Source organism: Anomaloglossus baeobatrachus, chromosome 3 (assembly GCF_048569485.1).
Source record: "Anomaloglossus baeobatrachus isolate aAnoBae1 chromosome 3, aAnoBae1.hap1, whole genome shotgun sequence".
NCBI lineage: Eukaryota > Metazoa > Chordata > Amphibia > Anura > Aromobatidae > Anomaloglossus > Anomaloglossus baeobatrachus.
Genome location: NC_134355.1, coordinates 216,675,958 through 216,700,452, shown reverse-complemented (window position 1 = coordinate 216,700,452; position 24,495 = coordinate 216,675,958). Strand labels below are relative to the sequence as shown.

The 24,495-nt window shown below is 47.3% G+C and overlaps 1 protein-coding gene across 1 annotated transcript in view; it reads right to left on the bottom strand.

The window, feature by feature from the left end:
- KMO (kynurenine 3-monooxygenase) overlaps window positions 1–21,857 on the bottom strand; it is a 1,795,071-nt gene extending 1,773,214 nt beyond the window's left edge. Inside the window, exon 1 of the mRNA XM_075338209.1 lies at window positions 21,775–21,857. Coding sequence (XP_075194324.1) covers window positions 21,775–21,825 — 51 coding nt within the window. The 5' untranslated portion in view covers window positions 21,826–21,857. The remainder of the gene's footprint in view (window positions 1–21,774) is intronic.
- Window positions 21,858–24,495: the final 2,638 nt, after the last annotated feature.

Below are 24,495 nucleotides of genomic sequence, written 5' to 3'. Positions count from 1 at the left end.
AACGTGATTGAAAATTGCATGGGTGAAGTGCTGCATCTACTGCAGCAACTGTCTGCCACAGCAGGAGTAGGCTGGCAGAGGCCTCTGCAATGTGAGATCCGGGCTCTCCTGCAGTGGCAACAAGTGAACATGTCAGGTGGAGAAATTGGTAGCGTGCGGGTGATGGATGTGGCGCCTCTAGTGGTGCCTCCGCGGAGTGAGATGATGTTTGGTGCAGGGCAGCAGTAGGTCCTCGTGGACAGGATTACCCGGCACTGGTGGAGCCTTTACCTTCAGAACATTGGCCCACAGTGATGCCAGCCAGAGGGGTGATTGATGTCAAGAAGGGGAGAGTGCCCATGAGAGTGATGAATTGTGGAGAGGAAGAGGTTAAGCTATCCCGTTATACCACCATTGCTAAAATATTCACCGTAGACACTAATGCCATCCAAGTAGCAGCCTCCACCATCACAGCCAAATAGTGACAACTTACCAAAGCAGTTAGAAGAATGGTGTCAAGAATTACACGTAGGCACCGACTCCACACCTGCACACCACAAGGGAGGGGTGTACAGGGTAGTGCAAGAGTATGAGCAAGTATTCAGTAAACACCCGTTAGATTTTGGGAGGATCAAGGGGTCCATCACCACATTCCCACCGGCACACATCCACCCATCAAGGAAAGATACAGGCCGATCCCACCTGCGCATTACCAGTGCGCCAAGGACATGTTGAGGAGCATGAAGGAGGCAGGGTCATTCGTGATAGTTGCAGTCCCTGTGCAGATCTGTTGGTCCTAGTGAAGAAAAAGGACGGTACTATGAGGATGTGTGTGGATTACCAAAAAATTAACCAGATAACCCACAAGGATGCGTACCCTCTTCCCCGTATTGAGCAGTCGTTGGCTGCGTTAAGAACAGCAAATAACTTCTCAACTCTTGACCTTACCATCAGTTACTGGCAGGCGTCCGTCGCAGAGAAAGACTGGGAGAAGACTGCTTTCGCTACCCCGGTGGGATATGCGAGTTCAACAGCATACCTTTTGGGCTATGCAATGTGCCAGGAACCTTCCAGAGGCTGATGGAGGGCTGTTTGGGGCATCAAAATTTTGAAATTGTCCTGTTGTATTTAGATGACGTCATCGTCTACTCCAGGACAAATGAGGGCCATTTGGAACACCTGGCTGAAGTGTTTGAAGCTCTCTCCAAATACAGAATGAAACTGAAGCCCTCTAAGTGCCATCTGCTTAAGCCCAAAGTGCAGTACCTCGGGCATGTGGTGAGTGCTGAAGGTGTGGCGCCGGACCCCGAGAAGATCACAGCCATCCAGAGTTGGCCGAAGCCTACCACTGCTAAAGAGGTGAGACAGTTCCTGGGCCTGGTGGGCTATTACCGCCGCTTCATCAAAGGCTACACCAAAATGGCAGCCCCCATGCAAGACCTCCTAGTGGGGCAAACTAAGAATGGTAGGGCCCCTGAGCCCCTGCTTATCTGGGGTGAGAAGCACGAAGAGTCCTTTCAGCAGCTGAAGTCGGCCCTAACCAGAGAAGAGATCCTGGCCAACCCTGACTATGGTCTCCCATTCATTCTTTACACGGACGCCAGCAATGTGGGCTTGGGTGCTGTCCTGTCCCAGATGCAAGATGGCAGGGAGAAGGTGATCGCTTATGCAAGCAGGAAGCTCTGGCCGACGGAAAGAAATCCAGAGCTCCTTCAAGCTGGGGTTCTAGGCCCTCGTCTGGGCGATAATGGAGATGTTTAAGCATTACCTAGCATCCGCGAAGTTCACGGCCTATACGGACAATAACCCTCTGACCCACCTGGACACGGTGAAGCTAGGAGCCCTGGAACAACGCTGGGTAGCCCGGCTGGCGAACTATCACTTCACCATCAAGTACAGAGCCGGCTGCAAGAATACCAATGCGGATGCGTTGTCCTGGATGCCGCACCTACCGGATGGAGGGTTGGATGAAGATGAACTGGAAGAAACTGAGCTACCCGCTTGCCATCAGTCTGAGGATAGCAAAGACGAAAAACCGTATGTTGGCCAGCAGCAAGCAACCTTCGACCCGTTACCCAACCATGGGTGGCAAGAGGCCCAGGACCAGGAGCCTGCGGTCCAGTTGGTCAAGATGATGATCTCTCAGATTGGGTCCAGGTTAGCACCCACTGTCCCTGAGGAAGCACAGCGGCTGTGGAAGGAAAGAGACCGCCTGTACCTGCAACAGCGCAAACTGTACAGAGGGCTAACTAACCCGAAGACACACGAAAAAGTCTGCCAGCTCGTGGAACCTCAGGCATATGTACCCGTGGTCTTGAAGGCTTATCACGACGGGGCTGGACATTTTGGCTGGAAGAAGTTGGAGATGCTTCTGAGGGAGCGCTTCTAATGGAGTGGGATGAGAGAGTCCATCGAGGCGTGGTGCTGGGAGTGTGGTCCCTGCGCGTTAAGAAGACGGGATGGAACCAGCCAGAAGGCCCCGTTACAGCCGATCATTACCAGTCAGCCGTTGGAGCTGGTTGCCTTGGACCACATCAAGCTCATGCCCAGCCAGAGCGGCTACACGGATGCCCTTACCATCGTGGATCATTACTCCAGGATCATGGTGGTGGTGCCCGTCAAGGACTTAACAGCTCATACCGTGGCCAGTGTCTTTCAGGCATACTTCTGCCGGCCGCATGGTTACCCGGAGAAGGTGCTTACAGACCGGGGCCCTGCCTTTGAAGCAGAGATCTTCCAGGAATTCTGCAACTTGTATGGATGGAAGAAGATCCAGACCACGCCCTATCATGCTCAGACTAATGGGATGTGCGAGAAACTGAACCATCTGATCCTCAACCTTCTCAAGACCCTGCCCCTTGAGGAGCGGAACCTGTGGCCTGAAAAGCTGCCCGACTTGGTGGACATGTACAACAATATCCCTAGTAGTTCCACTAAATGCACACTCGCATACTTGATGAGGGCAAGGCCCGGGAGGTTGCCGGTAGATCTGGAATTGGATGTTTAAGTGCCTGAAACTATTTTCTCAACTGCCAATTGGGATGCCAAGCGCCAGAAATAGTGCCGGCAGATCCAAGAGTACGTAGATAGAAACCTGCGCCAGAGCAGGGAGAAGCAGGAGCAACAAACGGGCCTAGGCTGCCCCCTTTGAACCTGGAGATGTAGTACTAAAGAGGAAGAGAAGACTGCACAAGTTGGATGACCAGTGGGAGAAGACCCCTTATGTTGTCCAACCCATTGAATGGGGGGATCAGAAAACGTATCTCGTCAGTCGTGACCAGGGGAAGACTATGGCCACTGTTTCCAGGGACTACCTGAAGAAGTGCCCAGAACTCCTGAAGATGGCGGAGAAATTTCACACTCCCACTCAGGGTGCGGAGAAGGCGAAAGAGGTGATCCACACTGTCATGGGTGACTTCCCGGCTGACTGCCCAATGCAGAATGGAGCGGTGATCATTCCCGTGATAATGTTCCCACAACCTGTGGAAGATATGGAGCCAGAAAGGCCTGTCAGCAATACACTACCACCCACACCCAGGGAAGCACCAACACCTACACCACGCCCCCGTAGATCCCTGCCAGCTGTACCTGACATTAGAGCAGAGAAACCAGTCATTCATTCTACCCTATCAGTCCCCAGTGAGAGTAGGGGGCTAAGACGGTCCACACGCCCCAACTTGGGATGGCCACCCCTCAGATATAGGGAAACTGACGTCTAGTGAATGGTGCCTGCTTACTGTGTACTGAGTCTTGTGTGTGTGTTGATAGATTCCAATTGACCCAATAAATCACCTGATTAAAGTTAAGGTAGCGGAAACCCCGGCTATCCCAGTTATACAAGTCCCTGTTGGGACCGTTTAACGTGAAAAATGGACCACGGCCGTGAACTGGCAGGCCAACCCAAAAACTATTGGGCTTTGTAAATAATCCCTGACCACCCTTCTCACCCTACTGCAGTCTCTGGAGAGGCAGATTGGAGGAAGGGCCTGCAGTAGAGTCAGCCGAGGCCCAGTCACCATTGAAACCGGTGACTACCCTCCAGGCCAGGGGTCCCGGACTGGGGGCCCATGATAAAAGACTGCCAGGTAAGGAACCTTTTACCTGGCCTGTAAGGGCAACACCCGGACCTGTCCTGGATTTAGGCAAGGGGTGCACACCATTGCTTAGCGGTGGCACCAGGAGGCAGGTTGTTTTGGGTGGGGGTGAGGTAAGAAGGACCCGGTCCGTCCTGTCCCGGTTTTAAATGTGTAACATTTAAGTAAAGTGCCTCCCGTAAGGGAAGAAAAACAAATGTACCACTGTCATTATACTTGTCAAATGCTCCTTTTTCTATTTCAGTTCCTGTTAAATAAATGTTGGTGGCTGGATAGCCCGCGGACGGTCTGTACTAAACCAAGGGGGAATTTGACACCATGGCAAAACCAGGTAGTCACACATTAGGCCCCGCATAACACCTTCCCTCACCTAGGAAACATATAGCCGACCTGAAACCCTAGTCACCACCCTCAGGGTAAGACAGGCACACCAGTGGGCGGCACCAGGCAGTTAGGAAACGCCCACCTAGGGGTCTACACAGCCCGGGGCGGGAAAACAATCAGTTAAGTGGAGTTAAGTTTTAAGTTCAAGTTGGGAGTGGAGGTCCCAATTAGAGTTGAGCGCGGTTCGCGGTTCGAGGTTCTCCAGTTCTAAGCTCGAGTGATTTTTGGGGCTGTTCGAGATCGAACTAGAACTCGAGCTTTTTGGAAAAGCTCGATAGTTCTAGATACGCTCGAGAACGGTTCTAGCAGCAAAAAGCAGGGCTTTTTACAGCTACAGTGTGCAGGAGCCATCGCTGGCAGCCTGCCACAAGCTGGTAACCAAGATAAACATCGGGTATCCAAGCAAAGCGCTTTGGTTAGTAACCCGATGTTTATCTTAGTTACGTGCAGGAAGCCCACACTTCCCGCTCAGCTCGCTCCGCCCCCTCCTGCCCGCGGCATGTATACATACATGTACACACACACACTCTCACACACGCACCCCCCCCCCCTGCTCGGCTTACCTGCGGTGATGAAGTCCCGCCATCCCGACCTCAGCGCTGTCACTGTCCTCCATGGCCGCCGCTTGTCACATCACCTATCGCTTCCGACCCGAGACTGACACTGGCGGTGACGTCACGGACCTCTCGCGATACTTGATGTGAAGGCGCCAAGCATTGACCTCAGTGACAGGGGCTGTCGGCAGTGCTGGAGATCAGCGCAGGTAATGTACCTCGCTGACAGCAGCACTTGTCATGCCCTGCAGTGACCTGGGCTGACCCATTGATGTTAGCTCAGGTCACTGCATTGCTCTCCCAGCCAATGGGGAACATCCTGCTCTTCATTGACTGGGACAGTGTGGATCGTCATGGCAACCCCTTGGATTACAGCAGACCTGGATTTGTTTTTCTTTCTAATAAATTGGTTAAAGAGGGAATGTTTTGGGGAGTGTTTTTTCAAATAAAAATGTGTTTGTCGTCTATTTTTTTTTATTACTGACTGGGTTGGTGATGTCGGGTATCTGATAGACGCCTGACCTCACCAACCCCAGGGCTTGATGCCAGGTGACATTACACATCTGGTATTAACCCCATATATTACCCCGTTTGCCACCGCACCAGGGCGCGGGATGAGCTGGGGCGAAGCACCAGGATTGGCGCATCTAATGGATGCGCCACTTCTGGGGTGGCTGCGGCCTGCTATTTTTAGGCTTGGGAGAGTCCAATAACCATGGACCTCCCTAGTCTGAGAATATCAGGCCCCAGCTGTCTGCTTTACCTTGGCTGGTGATCCAATTTTGGGGGACCCCTACGTGTTTTTTTTTTTTAAAATATTTATTTAATTTAAAATAACAGCGTGGGGTGCCCTCAGTTTTGGATTACCAGCCAAGGTGAGGTTGCCAGCTGTGGTCTGCAGGCTGCAGCCGTCTGCTTTACCCTAGCTGGCTACAAAACTAGGGGGAACCCTACGTCATTTTTTTTTTCATTTTTTTGGCTAAATACAAAGCTAAGCACCCCTTAGTGCCACATGAAAGGGTGCTCCACATTTTCTCCATTTTTTCTCCACTTTTTCTCCACTTTTTCTCCACTTTTTCTCCATTTATTCTCCACTTTTTCTCCACTTTTTCTCCACTTTTTCTCCACTTTTTCTCCACTTTTTTCTCCACTTTTTCTCCACTTTTTCTCCACTTTTTCTCCATTTTTTTCTCCACTTTTTCTCCACTTTTTCTCCACTTTTTCTCCATTTATTCTCCACTTTTTCTCCACTTTTTCTCCACTTTTTCTCCACTTTTTCTCCACTTTTTCTCCACTTTTTCTCCACTTTTTCTCCATCTTTTTCTCCACTTTTTCTCCACTTTTTCTCCACTTTTTCTCCACTTTTTCTCCATTTTTTCTCCACTTTTTCTCCACTTTTTCTCCACTTTTTCTCCACTTTTTCTCCACTTTTTCTCCATTTACTCTCCACTTTTTCTCCACTTTTTCTCCACTTTTTCTCCACTTTTTCTCCACTTTTTCTCCACTTTTTCTCCATTTTCTTCTCCACTTTTTCTCCACTTTTTCTCCACTTTTTCTCCATTTATTCTCCACTTTTTCTCCACTTTTTCTCCACTTTTTCTCCATTTATTCTTCACTTTTTCTCCATTTTTTTCTCCACTTTTTCTCCATTTTTTTCTCCACTTTTTCTCCATTTATTCTCCACTTTTTCTCCCCTTTTTCTCCATTTTTTTTCTCCACTTTTTCTCCACTTTTTCTCCACTTTTTCTCCACTTTTTCTCCACTTTTTCTCCACTTTTCCTTCACTTTTTCTCCACTTTTTCTCCGTTCTTTTTCTATGGTCGGTCTACCCATTAGCTCTGCCATGCATTAGCATGCCATGCATTAGCTCTACACCTACTGCACATGTTACTTTATGATTGACATCTCTTTCGTACCAGAGCTGTCTAAGTCTACTCTGACCCCATATTTGTCATTACTATATTGTCCTTGTACTGTATTATGACATTTGTATCATGTGTTTCATTTCTTGCTGTGTTGCAATTTTTTTGCTGCATGCCAATTGTACCTCTACATTGTTCGAGTTTATGTTATTGTTCTCTCACTCTTATGTGATACTGATTATTGTCATTTTTCATGATTACATGCAGATAAGTCCAATCTGACGAAGGCTCAGGCCGAAACATCAATTGTAACTTGTTTTGGACAAAAACATATATGCTTATGAAAAAAAAATGTTCTTAATACGGACCAATAAAGAGTGATTTTGCATTACTATCCATTGGGACTTACTGACTTAGTCTGGGAGATTTAGAGTGCCGAGGTTACTCACTAGGTTTATCTATTATTACCTCTGAGCACCTATATACCAGTGAGCAGAGCTTCCTCTACAGTAGTTCTCCTGATTAGGCATGCCCTTACCTCATGAGCAGGGCATTGCAGCTTTGGTAGCAACCATTACGACATGGACTCTGCTGCTGTGGACCCGGGTAGAGTGAATGCAGATTCATTGCACCCACACTCCTCACATGAAGGGTCCGCACTCCTAGAAAATGGGGGATACGTTCCCTGAGTGTCTCCCCCCCATATTCTAGACGGTCCAGAGTCGTCGTGGGACCCCTTTATTTTTTTTCTTACAATAAATTGGTGAAAGAGAAAATGTTTTGGGGACTGTTTTTTCAAATAAATTTCTTTTGTCGATTTTTTGTTTTTGTTAGTACTGACAGTTTATGATGTTGGGTATCTAATAGACGCCATGACATCACAAACTGCTGGGCTTGATCTCAGGTGACTTTACAGCTAGCATCAACCCGATTTATTACCCCGTTTGCCACTGCACCAGGGCACGGGATGAGCTGGGGTGAAGCGCCAGGATTGGCGCATCTAGTGGATGCGCCACGTCTGGGGTGCCTGCGGCCTGCTATTTTTAGGCTGTGAAGGCCCAATAACTATGGACCTTCCCACCCTGAGAATACCAGACCACAGCTGTCCGCTTTACCTTGGCTGGTGATCCAATTTGGAGGGGACCCTACTTTTTTTGTGTAATTATTAATATTTATAAAATAATTATAAAAAAGAGCCTGAGGGGACCTCCACATTGGATCCCCAACCACGGTAAAGCTGCCAGCTGTGATTTTCAGGCTACAGCCGTCTGCTTTACCCTAGCTGGCTATCAAAAATAGGGGGACCCAACGTCATTTTTTTTTTAACTATTTTTTAAATAGAAAAAATTAATGGGCTTCCCTGTATTTTGATTGCCAACCAAGGTAACGGCAGGCAGATGGGGGTGGCAACCCATAGCTGTCTGCTTTATCTGCGCTGAGAATCAAAAATACCGCGGAGCGCTACGTCATTTTTTTAAAGATTTATTTTTACAGCACTGTGATGTCCAGCAATCAAAATACAGGGAAGCCCATTTTATTTTTAGTTATTTATATAAATAATTAAAAAAAATAAATATGGGCTCCCGCTGCATTTTTTGTATTGCTAGCTAAGGGTAATCCAAGCAGCTACTGGCTGCTAACCCCCACTGCTTGGTGTTACCTTCACTGGCAATGGAAAATCCAGGGAAGCATTTTTTATTTTTTTGGCCAAAAAACTACAAAAAAAGGACGTGAGCTTCGCCATATTTTTGTATGCTAGCCAGGTATAGCAGGCAGGTGCTGGAAGAGTTGGATACAGCGCCAGAATATGGCGCTTCTATGAAAATGCCATTTTCTGAGGCGGCTGCAGACTGCAATTCGCAGCAGTGGGGCCCAGAAAGCTCAGGCCAACCTGTGCTGCGGATTCCAATCCCCAGCTGCCTAGTTGTACCTGGCTGGACACAAAAATGGGGCGAAGCCTACGTCATTTGTTTTCTAATTATTTCATGAAATTCATGAAATAATAAAAAAAGGGCTTCCCTTTATTTTTGGTTCCCAGCCGGGTACAAATAGGCAACTGGGGGTTGGGGGCAGCCGTACCTGCCTGCTGTACCTGGCTAGCATACAAAAATATGGCGAAGCCCACATAATTTTTTCAGGGGGCAAAAAACTTCTGCATACAGTCCTGGATGGAGTATGCTGAGCCTTGTAGTTCTGCAGCTGCTGTCTGTCTGTATGGAGAAGAGCAGACAGCAGCTGCAGAACTACAAGGCTCAGCATACTCCATCCAGGACTGTATGCAGAATTTTTTTGCCCACCAAAAAAATGACGTGGGCTTCGCCATATTTTTGTATGCTAGCCAGGTACAGCTGGCAGCCACGGGCTGCCTCCAACCCCCAGTTGCCTATTTGTACCCGGCTGGGAACCAAAAATATAGGGAAGCCCGTTTTTTTTAATTATTTCACTTATTTCATGAAATTATTAAAAAACAAATGACGTGGGCTTCGCCCTATTTTTGTGTCCAGCCGGGTACAACTAGGCAGCTGGGGATTGGAATCCGCAGCACAGGTTAGCCCGAGGTTTGTGGGCGCCTCTGCTGCGGATTTCAGTCCGCAGCCGTCCCAGAAAATGGCGCTCTCATAGAAGCGCCATCATCTGGCGCTGTATCCAACTCTTCCAACAGCCCTGGAGCCGGGTGGCTTGTTGGGTAATCATGAGTTAATACTGGCTTTGTTTTACCAGCCAGTATTAAGCCAGAGATTCTTAATGTCAGGCACGTTTGACCCGGCCATTAAGAATCTCCAATAAAGGGTTAAAAAAAAGACACCACATAGAGAAAAAATACTTTAATAGAAATAAATACACAGACACATTAGAGACTCCATCTTTATTACCCCCTGTCAGCCCTCCACGATCCTGCTCTTCTGTCTTCTTTCTTTCTAGTGTAGTAGTAGTGACGATTGTAGTGAGGATGAGATTCACCAGCTCATCACTTGGGGCTGGGGAACCTCCATCCTCACTACAATCATCACTAGTGTAGTAGTAGTAGTGACGATTGTAGTGAGGAAGGATGAGATTCACCAGCTCATCACTTGGGGCTGGGGAACCTCCATCCTCACTACAATCATCACTAGTGTAGTAGTAGTGACGATTGTAGTGAGGAAGGATGAGATTCACCAGCTCATCACTTGGGGCTGGGGAACCTCCATCCTCACTACAATCATCACTACAATCGGGAAGCAGCGTGCAGCCTTCACTCCGTGAGTGATCACTGCTGGCTGCTAGCGGTAACGCTGACAGACACGTTACCATAGCAACGGTGCTCTCGGAGCCGCGGTTAGCGGTGACGTCACCGCTAACTGCGTTGCTATGGCAACGGTGATCTCCGTTAATGACCGGCTGTGTCAGCCGGTCCCTAACGGAACGGGGAGTCGACCGTGTGCTAGAGCATGTCGCCGGTACACGGCGATACACATATGTGCACCGTGTACCGGAGAGATGCACTCGCAGGTCCTACATGACGTGTCATAGTCATGTGACCAGTCTGTAGCCAATGAGATAATAGCCACGTGACTGGTCACATGGCTATTTTGACGTCACGATAGGTCCTGCATCTCTGCTGGCAGTGCAGGTCACCGGGAGGATTCAGCGATCATCGGATGGAATAGCGGCAGGAGACAGAGTGCAGAAGGGATCGTGAGGACCGGTAAGTGTTATGGCAATGTTTATTAACTGTTTGTATACATTTATCATGCATTTTTATGTGTTTGTGATTGCCTCCCATTATAGCCTATACGTTCGAGTTCGGTTCGTCGAACGTTCGACGAACCGAACTCGAACGGGACCCCCGTTCGGCGAACCGGCCTCGAGCCGAACCGGGACCAGTTCGCTCATCTCTAGTCCCAATCTGACAGGCGCCAGGGTTGGAGCCCTGGTACTTTGGCTAAGTGGCAGACGGTGGTCCCCGTCGGCAGGCGACGGGAAGAGAGCAGCCGGAGTTCCGAGGTGGACCAGGACAGGGTTGGATTCCGCCCGTACTGACACCAGAGACCCGACCCGGAAACCGTGCAAAGAGGGGGTACAGCCAAGGTAAAGCAGACAGCTGGGGTCTAATATTCTCAGACTAGGGAGGTCCATGGTTATTGGACTCTCCCCAGCCTACAAATAGCAGGCCGCAGTCGCCCCAGAAGTGGCGCATCCATTAGATGCGCCAATGCTGGTGCTTCGCTCCAGCTCATCCCGTTTCCCTGGTGCGGTGGCAAACAGGGTAATATATGGGGTTAATACCAGATGTGTAATGTTACCTGGCATCAAGCCCTGGGGTTCGTGATGTCAGGCGTCTATCAGATACCCGACATCACCAACCCAGTCAGTAATAAAAAAAAAATAGATGACAAACACACTTTTATTTGAAAAAACACTCCCCAAAACAGCCCTCTTTCACCAATTTATTAGAAAGAAAAACAAATTCAGGTCTGGTGTAATCCAAGGGGGTCTCATGACGATCCATACCATAGTCAATGTCCCAGTCAATGAAGAACAGAATGTTCCATATTGGCTGGGAGAGCAATGCAGTGACCTGAGCTAACATCAATAGGTGAGCCCAGGTCACTGCAGGGCATGACAAGTGCTGCTGTCAGGAGGATAGCAGGTACATTACCTGCGGTGATCGCTGCACTCCTGATAGCAGAGCTGTCACTGAGTTCAATGACCGCTGCCTTCACAACCAAATATCGCGGGTGCCTGTGATGTCACCGCTAGTGACAGTCTCGGGTCGGCAGCGAGAGGAGATGTGATAAGCGGCGGCCATGGAGGACAGTGACAGCGCTGTCGTCGGGAGGGCAGGACTTCATCACCGCAGGTAAGGAACTTCACTAACCTCCTGACAGCAGCGCTTGTCATCCCCGCGGCTGCTGTCACTGCAGTGTGGGCAGCTGCGGACACCGTACAGTGCAGGCAGCTGCGGCCACTGCAGTGTGGGCAGCTGCGGACACTGCAGTGTGGGTAGCTGTGGACACTGCATTGTGGGCAGCTCCGGACACCGTACAGTGCCGGCATATGCTCACACTGCTGCACACACGGCAGTTGCGGACACCGTACAGTTCGGGCAGCAGCGGACACTGCTGAGCGGGCAGCTGCGGACACCGTACAGTGCGGGTAGCTGCGGACACTGCATTGTGGGCAGCTGCAGACACCATACAGTGCAGGCAGCTGCGGACACTGCTGAGTGGGCAGCTGGAGCTGGAGCGGGATACAGACTGCAGCGGCATCCGACGGAAGTCACACGGAAGTGCTTCTGTGTGGCTTTCGGGGATTTTTGCACACGTAGGCAGGGTACATATCGGGTTACTAAGCAAAGCGCTTTGCTTGGATACCCAACATTTACCCTGCTTACCAGCTTATCGCAGGCTGCCAGCGATGGCTCCCTGCACACATAGCTGTGAAAAGCCACGCTTTTGGTGATCGAACCGTTCTCTAATGTAGCTCGAACTGCCGAACTTTTAGCAACTCGTTCGAGTTCGTCAAACGACTCGAACACCCCCCAAGATCACTCGAACATGAAATTGGCGAACCTCTAACCTCGAACATCACTCATCTCTAGTGATAACTGTAGTCATTCTAATACTCTACAGCCACTACTGTGTGTGATTCAAGTATTGTTTACTGTGGACATTTCTATGTTTATGAAGATATATTTCAGTAACCTAATGGATATTATTGACGATTAGAACTATGAGTGCTACCAATGTGTGAGGTGAGACTTCATATGGGTATGTCTTGTGATTGACCAGGTGAAGTGAAAGATATCATTATCTTCTATATTATCCAAGTGGAGAACGGATACAACCAACAAGAATTTTTCAAGAATTTTGTTCAACAGCCCCTGATGAGCCCTGGATTATCAATATCAGAAAGGGCGAAACGTGTTGGGAAATTCTGGAATAGCAAATCTTTTGTTTTGAAATCGTGTGTTATATCTATTCTCATCTGCTATTGAGCACACAGACTGTTCTAGAAATATCTGACGACCCCTAAGCCCCAAACCCCTATATGTCTTGGTGTCTTGGTGATGATACAGACAAATTAGTCACCGTAAACTGTGCACTTCTTCCTCACTGTGGTGGTATCGCTTTGGGGTGTTTTCTATTTACTAGAGGAAATGCACCCTGCTAAATTAGGGAGGGCATCATTTAGGGACTGAGCCATCGTGGAACGGGGGCGTCACCACATCTAGGACTCCGACCCCCGTAGTCTAGGAAGGGAAAAGGATAGGGATAGATTTCTCTCCTATCTCTTCCCTCATTTTAAATTCATATGGTTGTTTATGTATGTGTATTTGATATCAATAAAACATATTTTTAATGAAAAAGTAGTGAAGACTAAGGTTTGAGACCAGTGATGAGGACCAGCCTTCTTCGGGTTGCCAGCCATAACAACGCTGTGAGTAAAGAAACCAGATACACAGCAATCCCTTGTGTTGCCTACCTTCTTTCTGCGCCTAACTCCATCACCTACCCCCTGAGGCCCGGCACTACTTGCGGAGGGCCCAACATCCAGGCTGCCATAAACATCAGCCCCAGCAGTGAGAGACTGTGCAGCGGCGTTCCATCTACCTAGCTGCAACCCGCAAGTGGCATCACAACAAAAACTTTATTCTCATTCCCCTGTATATAACCCCTGTTGACTAAAAGGGCCACTTAATATGGTGGTTATGATGGTCTCCTAAAAAGAGCCACCCCTTGGCTGGGTCCTTTCCCTGAGGGATATCTGGCTGGTTTTGAGACTCCTAACAGAGGCTCCACTAACTTTTTTTAATTTGCAGAGCTGAGTATATAGCAGAGCTGTGTGTGTGTTAGAGCTGATTATATAGCAGAGCTGTGTGTGTATTAGAGTTGAGCGTATGGAAGAGCTGTGTGTGTGTGTGTGTGTGTGTGTGTGTGTGTGTGTGTGTGTGTGTGTTAGAGATGATTATATAGTAGAGCTGTGTGTGTGTGTGTGTTAGAGCTGAGTGCATAGCAGAGCTGTGTGTTAGAGCTGAGTGTATATTAGAGATGTGTGTGTATTAGAGCTGAGTGTATAGCAGAGCTGTGTGTGTGTGTGTTAGAGCTGAGTATATAGCAGAGCTATGTGTGTTAGAGCTGAGTGTATAGCAGAGCTGTGTGTGTGTTAGAGCTGATTATATAGCAGAGCTGTGTGTGTATTAGAGTTGAGCGTATGGAAGAGCTGTGTGTGTGTGTGTGTGTGTGTGTGTGTGTGTGCTAGAGTGGAGTATATAGCAGAGCTGTGTGTGTTAGAGCTGAGTGTATAGCAAAGCTGTGTGTGTGTTAGAGCTGAGTGTATAACAGAGCTGTGTGTGTTAGAACTGAGTGTATAGCAGAGCTGTGTGTGTGTTAGAGCTGAGTATATAGCAGAGCTGTGTGTGTATTAGAGCTGAGTATATAGCAGAGCTGTGTATGTGTCTTTGTGTGTCTGTTAGAGCTGAGTGTATGAGTGAAAACTGTGGAAAAAGAAAGCGCAATAGGGTCTTACCCCAATATATATAGGGTGAAGCAAAGAATAATCCTACTCACCAATTCGGGTTGTGACAGTCACAACACCTATAGCAGCATGTAACACCAAGTCCCGACAGCGGTCCCCATGAGGCAGATAACAGAGAGTAGTAGAGAATGGGTTTCACAGCCGCGCCAAAAGACTACTGGATTCTTCTCAGATTAATGTTTCTTTTATTTCATAACAGGTCAAGTCTACGCGTTTCAGGAGAACACAGCTCTCTTCTTCAGGACAAACCAGCAAAGAATCATCAAATCCCTGAGATTTGATGATTCTTTGCTGGTTTGTCCTGAAGAAGGGAGCTGTGTTCTCCTGAAACGCGTAGACTTGACCTGTTATGAAATAAAAGAAACATTAATCTGAGAAGAATCCAGTAGTCTTTTGGCGCGGCTGTGAAACCCATTCTCTACTACTCTCTGTAGAGCTGAGTGTATAGCAGAGCTGTGTGTGAGTGTTAGAAAAAGAGAGAGAAAAAAATATATACACACACACTATGTTTATTTACAATAAAAATACACACAGCTTTTAACAAATTTAATTAGCCCCCAAAAAAATTCCATGGACAATCAGCTTACAAGAGACCACATGGTGTAAACACACACACAGCACACAGGAGAGACAGCACATAGTGAACAAGCTCAAGAAACACAACACCAGATACCAATATGCAGCACACAACAAGGAAGAGACATTGCACAGGGGTGAAAGAGGTCAAATGACGCAACACATACAATACATAAATGCGGAGGGATGACATACAACAGATATGTTGGAAAGCGCAAACAGTGTGATACATGTCCACTGCTGCTGTCAGCACCACTGAGCATAGACAGATGTTCATTTCACCACACTCCCGATGCATTAGCATCGGGCCTATTTCTAGTATAGTATAATGTACACCTGTCTTGGTCCACCACTGCTCCAGATAGTGTTCTGATGCTCTATCTTAACTGCTCTGTGCAATTGGAGTGATGGAGTGATGTCATCGCACCTGCTGTGCTGAGCTGTCAGATCACAGACGCAGCCAGAGCATTATGAAGGGGGGAGCATACAGTGAAGCGCTCTCTCTTTCATCAATGCTTTCAACTGTATAAACATCCGTGATGCCAGTACAGTTGGAAGTGTGATGCCTGGCTAAGGGAGCAGGGGCTGGTGTCGGTCCTGGAACTTGGCCCCCCTGACTCACGGGTTCCATAATGGACAAGTAGTCTGCCGAATTAGTGATACGCGACTGAGTGCTGACCATTTACAGCTCGGCACTACCCCATTGGAAACTAGAGGAGATTATAACTTCATTTTATCTCCGTGGTCACACTTCAAGTTCGACTACCACACATGTTTAAAGGAATCAGGGAGTACAGAATGACTGGCAACACTATGATGCATGAAGCATCTGTGCTTGGTTTGAACAAGCAGTTCAGTTCATCTTCCCACCTATTTATTTTTCTACCTTTGCAACATACTCTATTAGGTCTCCAACACACATCCGTTAAAAACACGCACGTGCCGCGTGACACGGATTTTCCCTGCGTGTTGTGTGTGGTAAGTATGTGTCTCGGGTACGTGCAGTCCAAGTGTGTTCTCCGTGTGCTATCCGCGATAGCACACGGAGAACCGGTAAATTGCATACTCACATGGTCCGCACTGCTGTCCAGGGTTCTGATCTTCGGCTCCAGCCCCGCCCACTCCCCGCTGACGCTGTTTCCGGCCAAGTGGAGGGGCGGGGATTAGCGCTCGTGACAGCACGCCCACCTCCTTTACATGCTCATAACGAGCGGCGGCCGGCAGGAACATTTTACAGTGGAAGAATCTGCGGGGCTGGTGGAGGTATGTGTTTTTTTTATTTTTAAATTAATGACACGTGTTCTCCGGCGCATGTCACACAGAACCACATCACTACATCCGTGTGGTACGGGTGCGGGCAGTGTGACACCCGTGCTGCCGGAGAATACGTGGACATGTCAGCGTGAGAAAATCACGGATGCACATAAGTACGAAACGGACACATGTTCCGTTCCAAAATACTTACATGTGTCCAAACAATAATGAAAGCATAGGTCCATGTGTCTCTGTGCCGCCGGTACGTTAAAAAAAACTGCCAAACACGTACCGGTGGCACGGATGTGTCTTAGGCCTTAAGTGGGTTGTCCAGGTTTATTAGAGATTAAAAGCTGCAGTCACTCTATGTGACTGTAGATTTCTGAATCCTCATGGAAAAAACATGCTGTCAGGATTATCCGATACCGGCAGCAAAAGTGGGCAGTCACATGACCCCAAATATGTGATTTGCATAGTTCTTGCCTGATTTCAGCAAGTCATGCATGCTCTCATCATTAGAATTGAATAATCTTGACAGTGTGCAGTGTGTGCTGAGGATTCAGATGTCTGTAGTCACAGAGTGACTGCAGACTTTTATCACAAAACTTTAAAACCCCTTTAAATTATTATTATTATTAAATTTCTGACCTGGTCCTTGAAGGGTTAATAGGATGTATTGCTAAATAGTCTGATACTGTCATCAATGATTGGCCATTTTGGGCTACATTTTACAGTTAGGATTTATTCTATTTTTGGCTGTATGGAATCGAACAGCTTTTACATAGCTAGTTGACAGAGAAATAAAAAAAATATATAAAGGTTTCAGGAAACAGTGTAAGAAAATCTATTCTTTTATTAATGCTAGAAGCAACATCAAGGCACTCAAAATTCACCACAGCACAAGCTGTGAGAGTGATTTTTTTTTTTCAGCTAGAGGGGTTGATGTGTAAGGATTCTTCTTTGGTCCTAATCCAGTAGTGCTCACTGTAAACCAGGGGAGGGGAACCTTTTTGCTTCTGGGAGCCATTTGGAATTTTTTACTAATTTTCGGGGGCTACACAAAATTATCAACTTGTAAATTATCCTGCTATATTTGGTCAAACATTTAACTCATTCCTACTGTGGTGGCTGGAGCTGCTTCTCTTTGGTGCGGCTGTGATGTTAGGTGATATTGATCATGTTGTTTCTCATAACTGCTTTTCCAAGTCCGTCTCAGTCTGGAGAAGCTGAGGCATAGACATTACAGGAGACGCTTGGGGTACACACATCACAGAAGGGGCTGAAGGCATATACATCACAGGAGAGGCTGGGGGCATATACATTACAGGAAGGGCATATAGATCACAGGAGGAGCATATACATCACAGGAGAGGCTATGGCATATCCATATTAACACAGGCTGCTGAATATATATCACAGGAGAGGCTGGGGTCATAAAGATCCCAGGAGAGATTGGGGCATATATATCACAGGAGGGGCTGGGGCATATACAATGTGGCTATAAAATAACCTAAGGTGTTTGGAGCCATGTGTTGACTGACCTAGTGGACAGAATTGGCTGAAAATTGGTATGTATCCTATTCAAGGCATGGGGAAACGAAAGGCATCTTTTAAACAAATTTATGACAAAGCTCCCCACCAGGTGAAAAAGTGGCGCTGTACAGTGAGTGTGCAGCCCAAAAACCCTGTTGCAATAATTGGAGATGTCCCACTTGATCCACAGACTAGCTTAACTGTCCAATATGGCTGCCATCATGCATGGTGATCATGTTCATCCTATGCAGAACATGCTTGACGCTTGCATGTAACATGTCTGGTGGGATGCTGCGCACTTCCAAAATTATGCAATCTTTGAGGCCAGCCAGGGTGTTCGCATTTCCCCGATAAACATGCCCTTTCAAGAGTCCTGACAACATAAAGATCACAAGGATTGAGATCGGGCGAACACGGTGGCCATGCAATAGACAAGGAGCAGCTCAAAATCCTGTCATCGGGAAAATGTGCATGCAGAACGTTCTTCACATGATTTGCGATTTTAGGAGATGCTCCATCATGCATGAAGGTGGTTGTTTGAAGTCACTGCCGCTGTTGGAGTTGTGGAATGGCCACTATTTCCAGCATTGTCTGGTATCTCGCTGCTGTTATGAAACAGGTAGCAACCCCAGTTGGCCTCATTTCTTCATAAATGAACGGTCCGAGGATGAATGATGAGGTGAAGCCACACCAAATGGTTACCTTTGGCGAATGCAGCAGAACCTCCTCGACCGCATGCGGATTTTCAGTAGCCCAAATGCAAAGTTTTGTGTGTTCACCGTTCCACTCAGGTAAAAATGTGCTTCGTTGCATCACAGAACATTCCATTGACAGCACTGGGTGGCACGGACAGTACTGGAGGAGCATAGACATCACCAGGGGGGCACAGACATCAATAGGGGGGGCCGACAGCCGGCAAAAAGCGCGGCTGCCGCCCAAGCACTGTGGTCCCCGGGAATTTGCCCGGGGGCCACAGAAAAAGTCATACCCACCCCTGCTGTAAACGAAGTATTTTTTCTCTGATATATTTTGGATGGAATTTTATCAAAATAATAATTGCAAAACAATTATAATTAAATGACATAAAGATACTATAAGTAAAACATTTATGGTCAGAAAATGTTGTAATATATAGTCCATAAAATATGAAGCTAATTTTATGATGGCCAATTGCCATCCACTTCCACTCTCTCCAGGAACATGAATAAAAATGTCATGCGGGTATCATTGTCATGAGGAAGAAGTTGTGGATGGCTACTTTTGTACAGGTATGCCCACAAGACCTTTCGGAGAACTTTCCACACTGTGCTGTAATGGAGCCCTAATTGCCTGGAAGCACTGCATGCACTGCTGTTCCCCGCAGGGTTGTTTGTGCCCTGTTCCACGTCGGCAGTGGCAATGTCCTTTACAACCTCTCTGCTTACCAGTCGTTGACCACACCCTGGCTGAACACTCAGTAACCCTGTTGCCTCAAAACTTGTCATCATCTGTCTCAGAGAATTGACAGCCATTGGACTGCTACGTGTGTCAAGGTCTTTCAAACAACAAAAGGCTCTCAGTGCAGCTGTAGCATTCCTGGCATTCTCATAAAACAACCGCACTAACACGCACGATCCGGCAAAGAGAAAAGCCCCCGTCACATTTATCGACTTACCAGTGATCCTGAAAACGATGTGACCTGATAAGGATCACTGGTAAGTCGCTGAGAGGTCACTGGTGAGATGTCACACAGTCAGATCTTACCAACGACGCAGTAACGATCAGCGACCTGTGTAACGATCTCGGCGGGCATTGGGACTGTGTTAGGAGGTCGTTGGTAGGCGTCAAACACAGCAATGCGTCCTGCCTAGCAGGACATTGCCTTTGAAGAAAATGGTCCCAACCATTCATCAACGACTAGCGATCTCACAGCAGGGGCCTGATCGCTGGTAGGTGTCACACATAACGAGATCGCTGCTGCGTCACGGAAACGGTGACGCAGCAATGATCTCGTTAGCGATCTCGTTGTGTGGTCGGGGTCTATAGGCATATTGCAGACTGAGTTGCAAGGAGTGCTCACTGTGGATAGTGTTGGCATAACATTTTTTAAAAGATGCCTTCTGTTTCCCCATGCCTTGAATAGCATACATACCAATTCAGCTAATTCTGTCCTCTGGGTCAGTCTGCACACGGCTCCAAACACCTTAGGTTATTTTATGGCCACCTTGTACATCGCAAGAGATGCTGGGGCATATACATCACAGGAGAGGCTGGGGGCATACACATCACAGGAGGGGCTGGGGGCATATACATTACAGGAGAAGCTAGGGGCATATGCATCATAGGAGAAGTTGGGGGCATATACATCAGTGAGGCTGGGGTGTATACATGACAGAAGATCAGAAGATGCTGGGGCACAGAAAGCAATAGCGGTGGCACAGACAGCACTGGTGGTGGCACAGACAGCACTGGTGGTGGCACAGACAGCACTGGCGGTGGCAAGGACAGCACTAGGAGGACATGGACCACACTAGAGGACATGGACCACACTAGGGGACACAGACAGCACTAGGGGACACAAACAGCACTATGGGACACAGACAGCACTAGGGGGCACGGACAACACTAGGGAGGCACGACAGCACTAGGGGGGCACAGACATCACTAGGGGACAGAGACATCACCAGGGAGCACAGACAGCACTGGTGAGCACGGACAGCACTGGGGGGCATTAACAACAGTGGCAAGTATACAGCACCGGGGGATGGCACACAACACTGGGGAGCATGGACAGCACAAAAGGGGCATGAAAAGGACTGGGGGACATGGACAGCACTGACCATAGCATGGACAGCACCAGTGGCAACATGGACAGCATTAGCTGGTGCGGACAGCACTGTGGGGCACAGACAGAATTGGGGGGAACACAGTACTGCGGTACAGCACTGGTTCGCTGACTTACAGTACTGGGGGGAGGAGTCACACTGCACAGGTCTGGGAGGCATGTACAGCAGCAAGGCCGGTAAAAAACTGCTGCGCCTCTTCTTCTGTGGGACATTGGCACAGCCCAGTATGAGGATCTTACAGTATGTGCACGCAAGGTGCGTGCGCATCCTCGTGTGCCGCCCCTGCAACGGATTGAACCGCTCAGATCCAGGGTGATTGCTTGTGGCTCGAGGGTCTTCAGACCCAGGGGCTTAGGGCCACTCTAAATGTAAAAAGGGGGAAGTTATTTAGAGGGGAGTTGTAGTTCGTGATGCCACCCGTGGTGTACGGTAATAAAGGAATACCGACGCTGCCGATGGGAGTATCTGGGGTGATGGAGTGGGGCAGCAAGGTGTCGTTGTCCTCCACGGTGAGGGGGGATGCCCCGGGACTCGGTGGGATGCCGTGGGATGCAGGGGTCACTCAGGTACTCACTCAGTCATTAAGCAGACGCTGACAACCTGGTAAACCAAGTCTCTGACTGCCGTTGTCTCTCAGAGGGGAGCTCGTCCGGGTCCTGTTCCCTACAGTGTTACCTGGTGGTCCATGACCTGTCTCCTGGCACAAAGTTTAACTTCAATGTAGTGCCGCCTGAGCACTGTGGTTGCTGGGAATGTGCAAGGGGGCCGCAGAAAAAGTCATCCCCAACCCTGCTGTAAACCATGCATTTTTTTCTGATATGTTTTGGATGGAACTTTAACAAAAGAATAACTGCAAAACAATTATAATTAAATGACATGAAGATACTATAAGTAAAACATTTATGGTCAGAAAATGTTGTAATATACAGTCCATAAAATATGAGGCCAATTTTAAATATTATCTAATATTTTTAACACTAATAACTATTTTGGTTATATATATACAGTTTGCTGTCTGTTAATATAGTGGTATTTTTTTATTTAAACACATAACTGTTTAAATAAATCCAGTATGTATATAAAATGTTGTTTGCTGTCATAGTGTGTTACACAGCCTCCCTACAGATAAGATCCAATCAAAAATAGACATTTAAATGATAACATAATTCATTTTTAGTTATGATTTTTTACTTACCAATCCACCACCGACAATGGAAATTGTCTTCTGACTTTCAATATTTTCCATAATCTTGAGTGCAAAGATTTTCCTTGGGCTGCAAACTGCGATCCTAATAAGCCAAATATTATGCGATCACAGTTAAAAGAATTGCAAAACTGCTGACATAGCCCAGAGTAAAGTCTATGTTTACCTGATAGCAGAAAAGAAGCAAACGAAGCTAATGTTTAATTTACGTTTTAAACTTACAGTATACCTCATATACATGTGTTTTCCATGGTCTTATGTAAAGAAGATGTCCTATGCTGATATAGTGCCCTCCACAAAATAAAATAAACATACTTCCAAGACCATCATAATTCCATTGTAATTGTCATTATTATTATTATTTTTTTTTATTATTATTATTTTCTATGTTTAAGCACCATTACAGAGATCCGGTCATCACAATTTTTCATGTTTAAGTCATGGCCATAATGCCACTGTAATACAAATTAAATAGATACCATTAGGAAAGAAATTCTCAACTTGGTTGTTGCTTAATCAGCATTTGAAGTTTGGGTGTAATAATCATTTGGTGCATATGTAACAGCAGCCACAGGATGCAGCAGACAAAGGAAGAAGACACAATGGTGACTCAACTGTATTTATTAATGCATAAATGGAGATAGGGAGAAAACAGGGGAAAATTATCACAGGGAGAATTGTTCCAGTTTGTAGATTACACTAACAATATGAAAAACAGTAGCTTATACAGGTTCACTCTAATGGATTCAGGGAAAAACACTCCTCCCAAATAACTATTACTATGGGGGAAAGAATATATATCAGGGCCTCCATCCATAGTCCTCAGATCCGTTAACATCAGTGTCTATGGGTTACAGTCACTAACTTGTGGAACAAACTAGACTTAAATCACTATCATTACTGTCCCCACATGAGGTACCTAACGGCCGAGCAGGAAGCAACAGCCCAGCGTATTTGGGTCACCCACGGATGGCTATCTTGACCAACGATGTCTGCAGCTTGATCACGTAGTTCAGGCTGGAGTCTTGACAGGCAAAGTCAAGGTCTTGACAGGCATGGTTGGGGTCTTGACAGGCGTGGCCTGAACTTGGGGACTCGGCAGGCAATGCTGGGGCTTTGATCTTGTGGGCTGAACTCAGGGACTTGACAGGCGGTCTGCTCTGAAGCCACCACTGGCCCACACAACTCTTCTGCAGGGGAGGCTTCCTTCCTCACCTCTGCATGCACATCCCTGTGCTTGCTCCACTTTGCGCCAGAACTCCTCTTCCGGTTTCCTCCCGGGCGCTTGTCTCCTATTCCACTGTCACTCCCTTTTCCTGTATTGGTCTTCCCCTGAAAAGCCTCCCACAAGGAAAAAAACAGATCGGTTTTTGCTTCCTAGGTAACAGCTTGTTCTCTGGCTATTCTTTCTTCGGCCAGCAGAGGACAGTGTCTCATCACTAATCCTACAATGTTGCACAGACTGCAAAAAAAAGGGAGGACAAGAGCAAATTTGCTGAAAGCAGTTCACAAGTTTTATTGTACAAAAATTTCAAGGTGAAAGTGCAATACAATAAATCACATTAATAGTAATGCGGAGTAAAGGAGAAATAGGGGGCAGATGGTAAAAAGACAAAACAGTGGCCTGGTACGGACAACAGGAAAAAAGAGGGGTGTTCCAAAGCAGGATTGTGAGACCCTAAATCACTGGCATGTAAGCGTCACAAGAGAAATAGTTAATAAACAGATCCCCAGTGGAGGTGCATATCCCTAAATCACTGGCTTATAAGTAAGGCAGAGAGATGAAGGATGCTGGGATAGAGGGATGTATGCATATAGACCTCAAATGCAGTAACCATAAAATAGATGTAAAATCTGGAAGAAATGCAAAAGGTCAGAGGATAGAACACCAAGATAAAATGTGTCCTGATTTACCAGAGAAAGACCATGCTGGAGGTGTTACTGAAAAATCAAATGCCGGCTTGGGGGGGCTGGGCAGTAGTGACCAAGAGAGGGAACAAACTTAACCTGAGTCCGCATTGACCTAATACAGACAAAGAGGAAAAGAATATTCCCAGACAAAGGTACAAACCCCAATGTTACTGGCATATAGATGTAGCAAGAAGGTAAAGAAATCCCAAACAGAGATACATATCCCAAATCACTGGCCTGTAAGTATATCTAAAGAAAGTGGAAGGAGAGGGAAAAGTTTAGAACAATGCTGGAAAATTGGAAGTGCAAGAATAGACCTGTACATACAGAACCTGCCAAAAGCCCTATCAAAGATATTCCATGTAGAAAAAAAGTGTATTAAATGTATTGGAATTGGGCGCCCAAGATAAACGGTGTCCAAATTCACACCGTGGCAGGTCTGTAGGTGGTGGTAGAAGGCCTATGTTGAGGTACAGGCCAATTGCGAGGAGCGGGTCAACAATCAAAAAGTAAAGGGGGACTAAAGGGTAGTACCCATGTGGAGGAACACGAATTACCTGAGTCCGGTGGTAAGAGGAGGCCCGACGTACGTTTTGCGACTTAGAAGCACGTAGCTTGCCGCTTCGTCATGGGGGAGAGTGAAGAATGGTGCACATGTCCGGTCTGAGGGACTCATAAATACCTCCGCGGTAATTGCACCGCGAATAGGAGTCACAGTTCCGGAGTCAGTCGGCGCATGCGAGGGCCAGCCAAGAGACGCCCCCCGTTTCGCAACCACGGCAGTCAAGGAGTCAGGCGCAT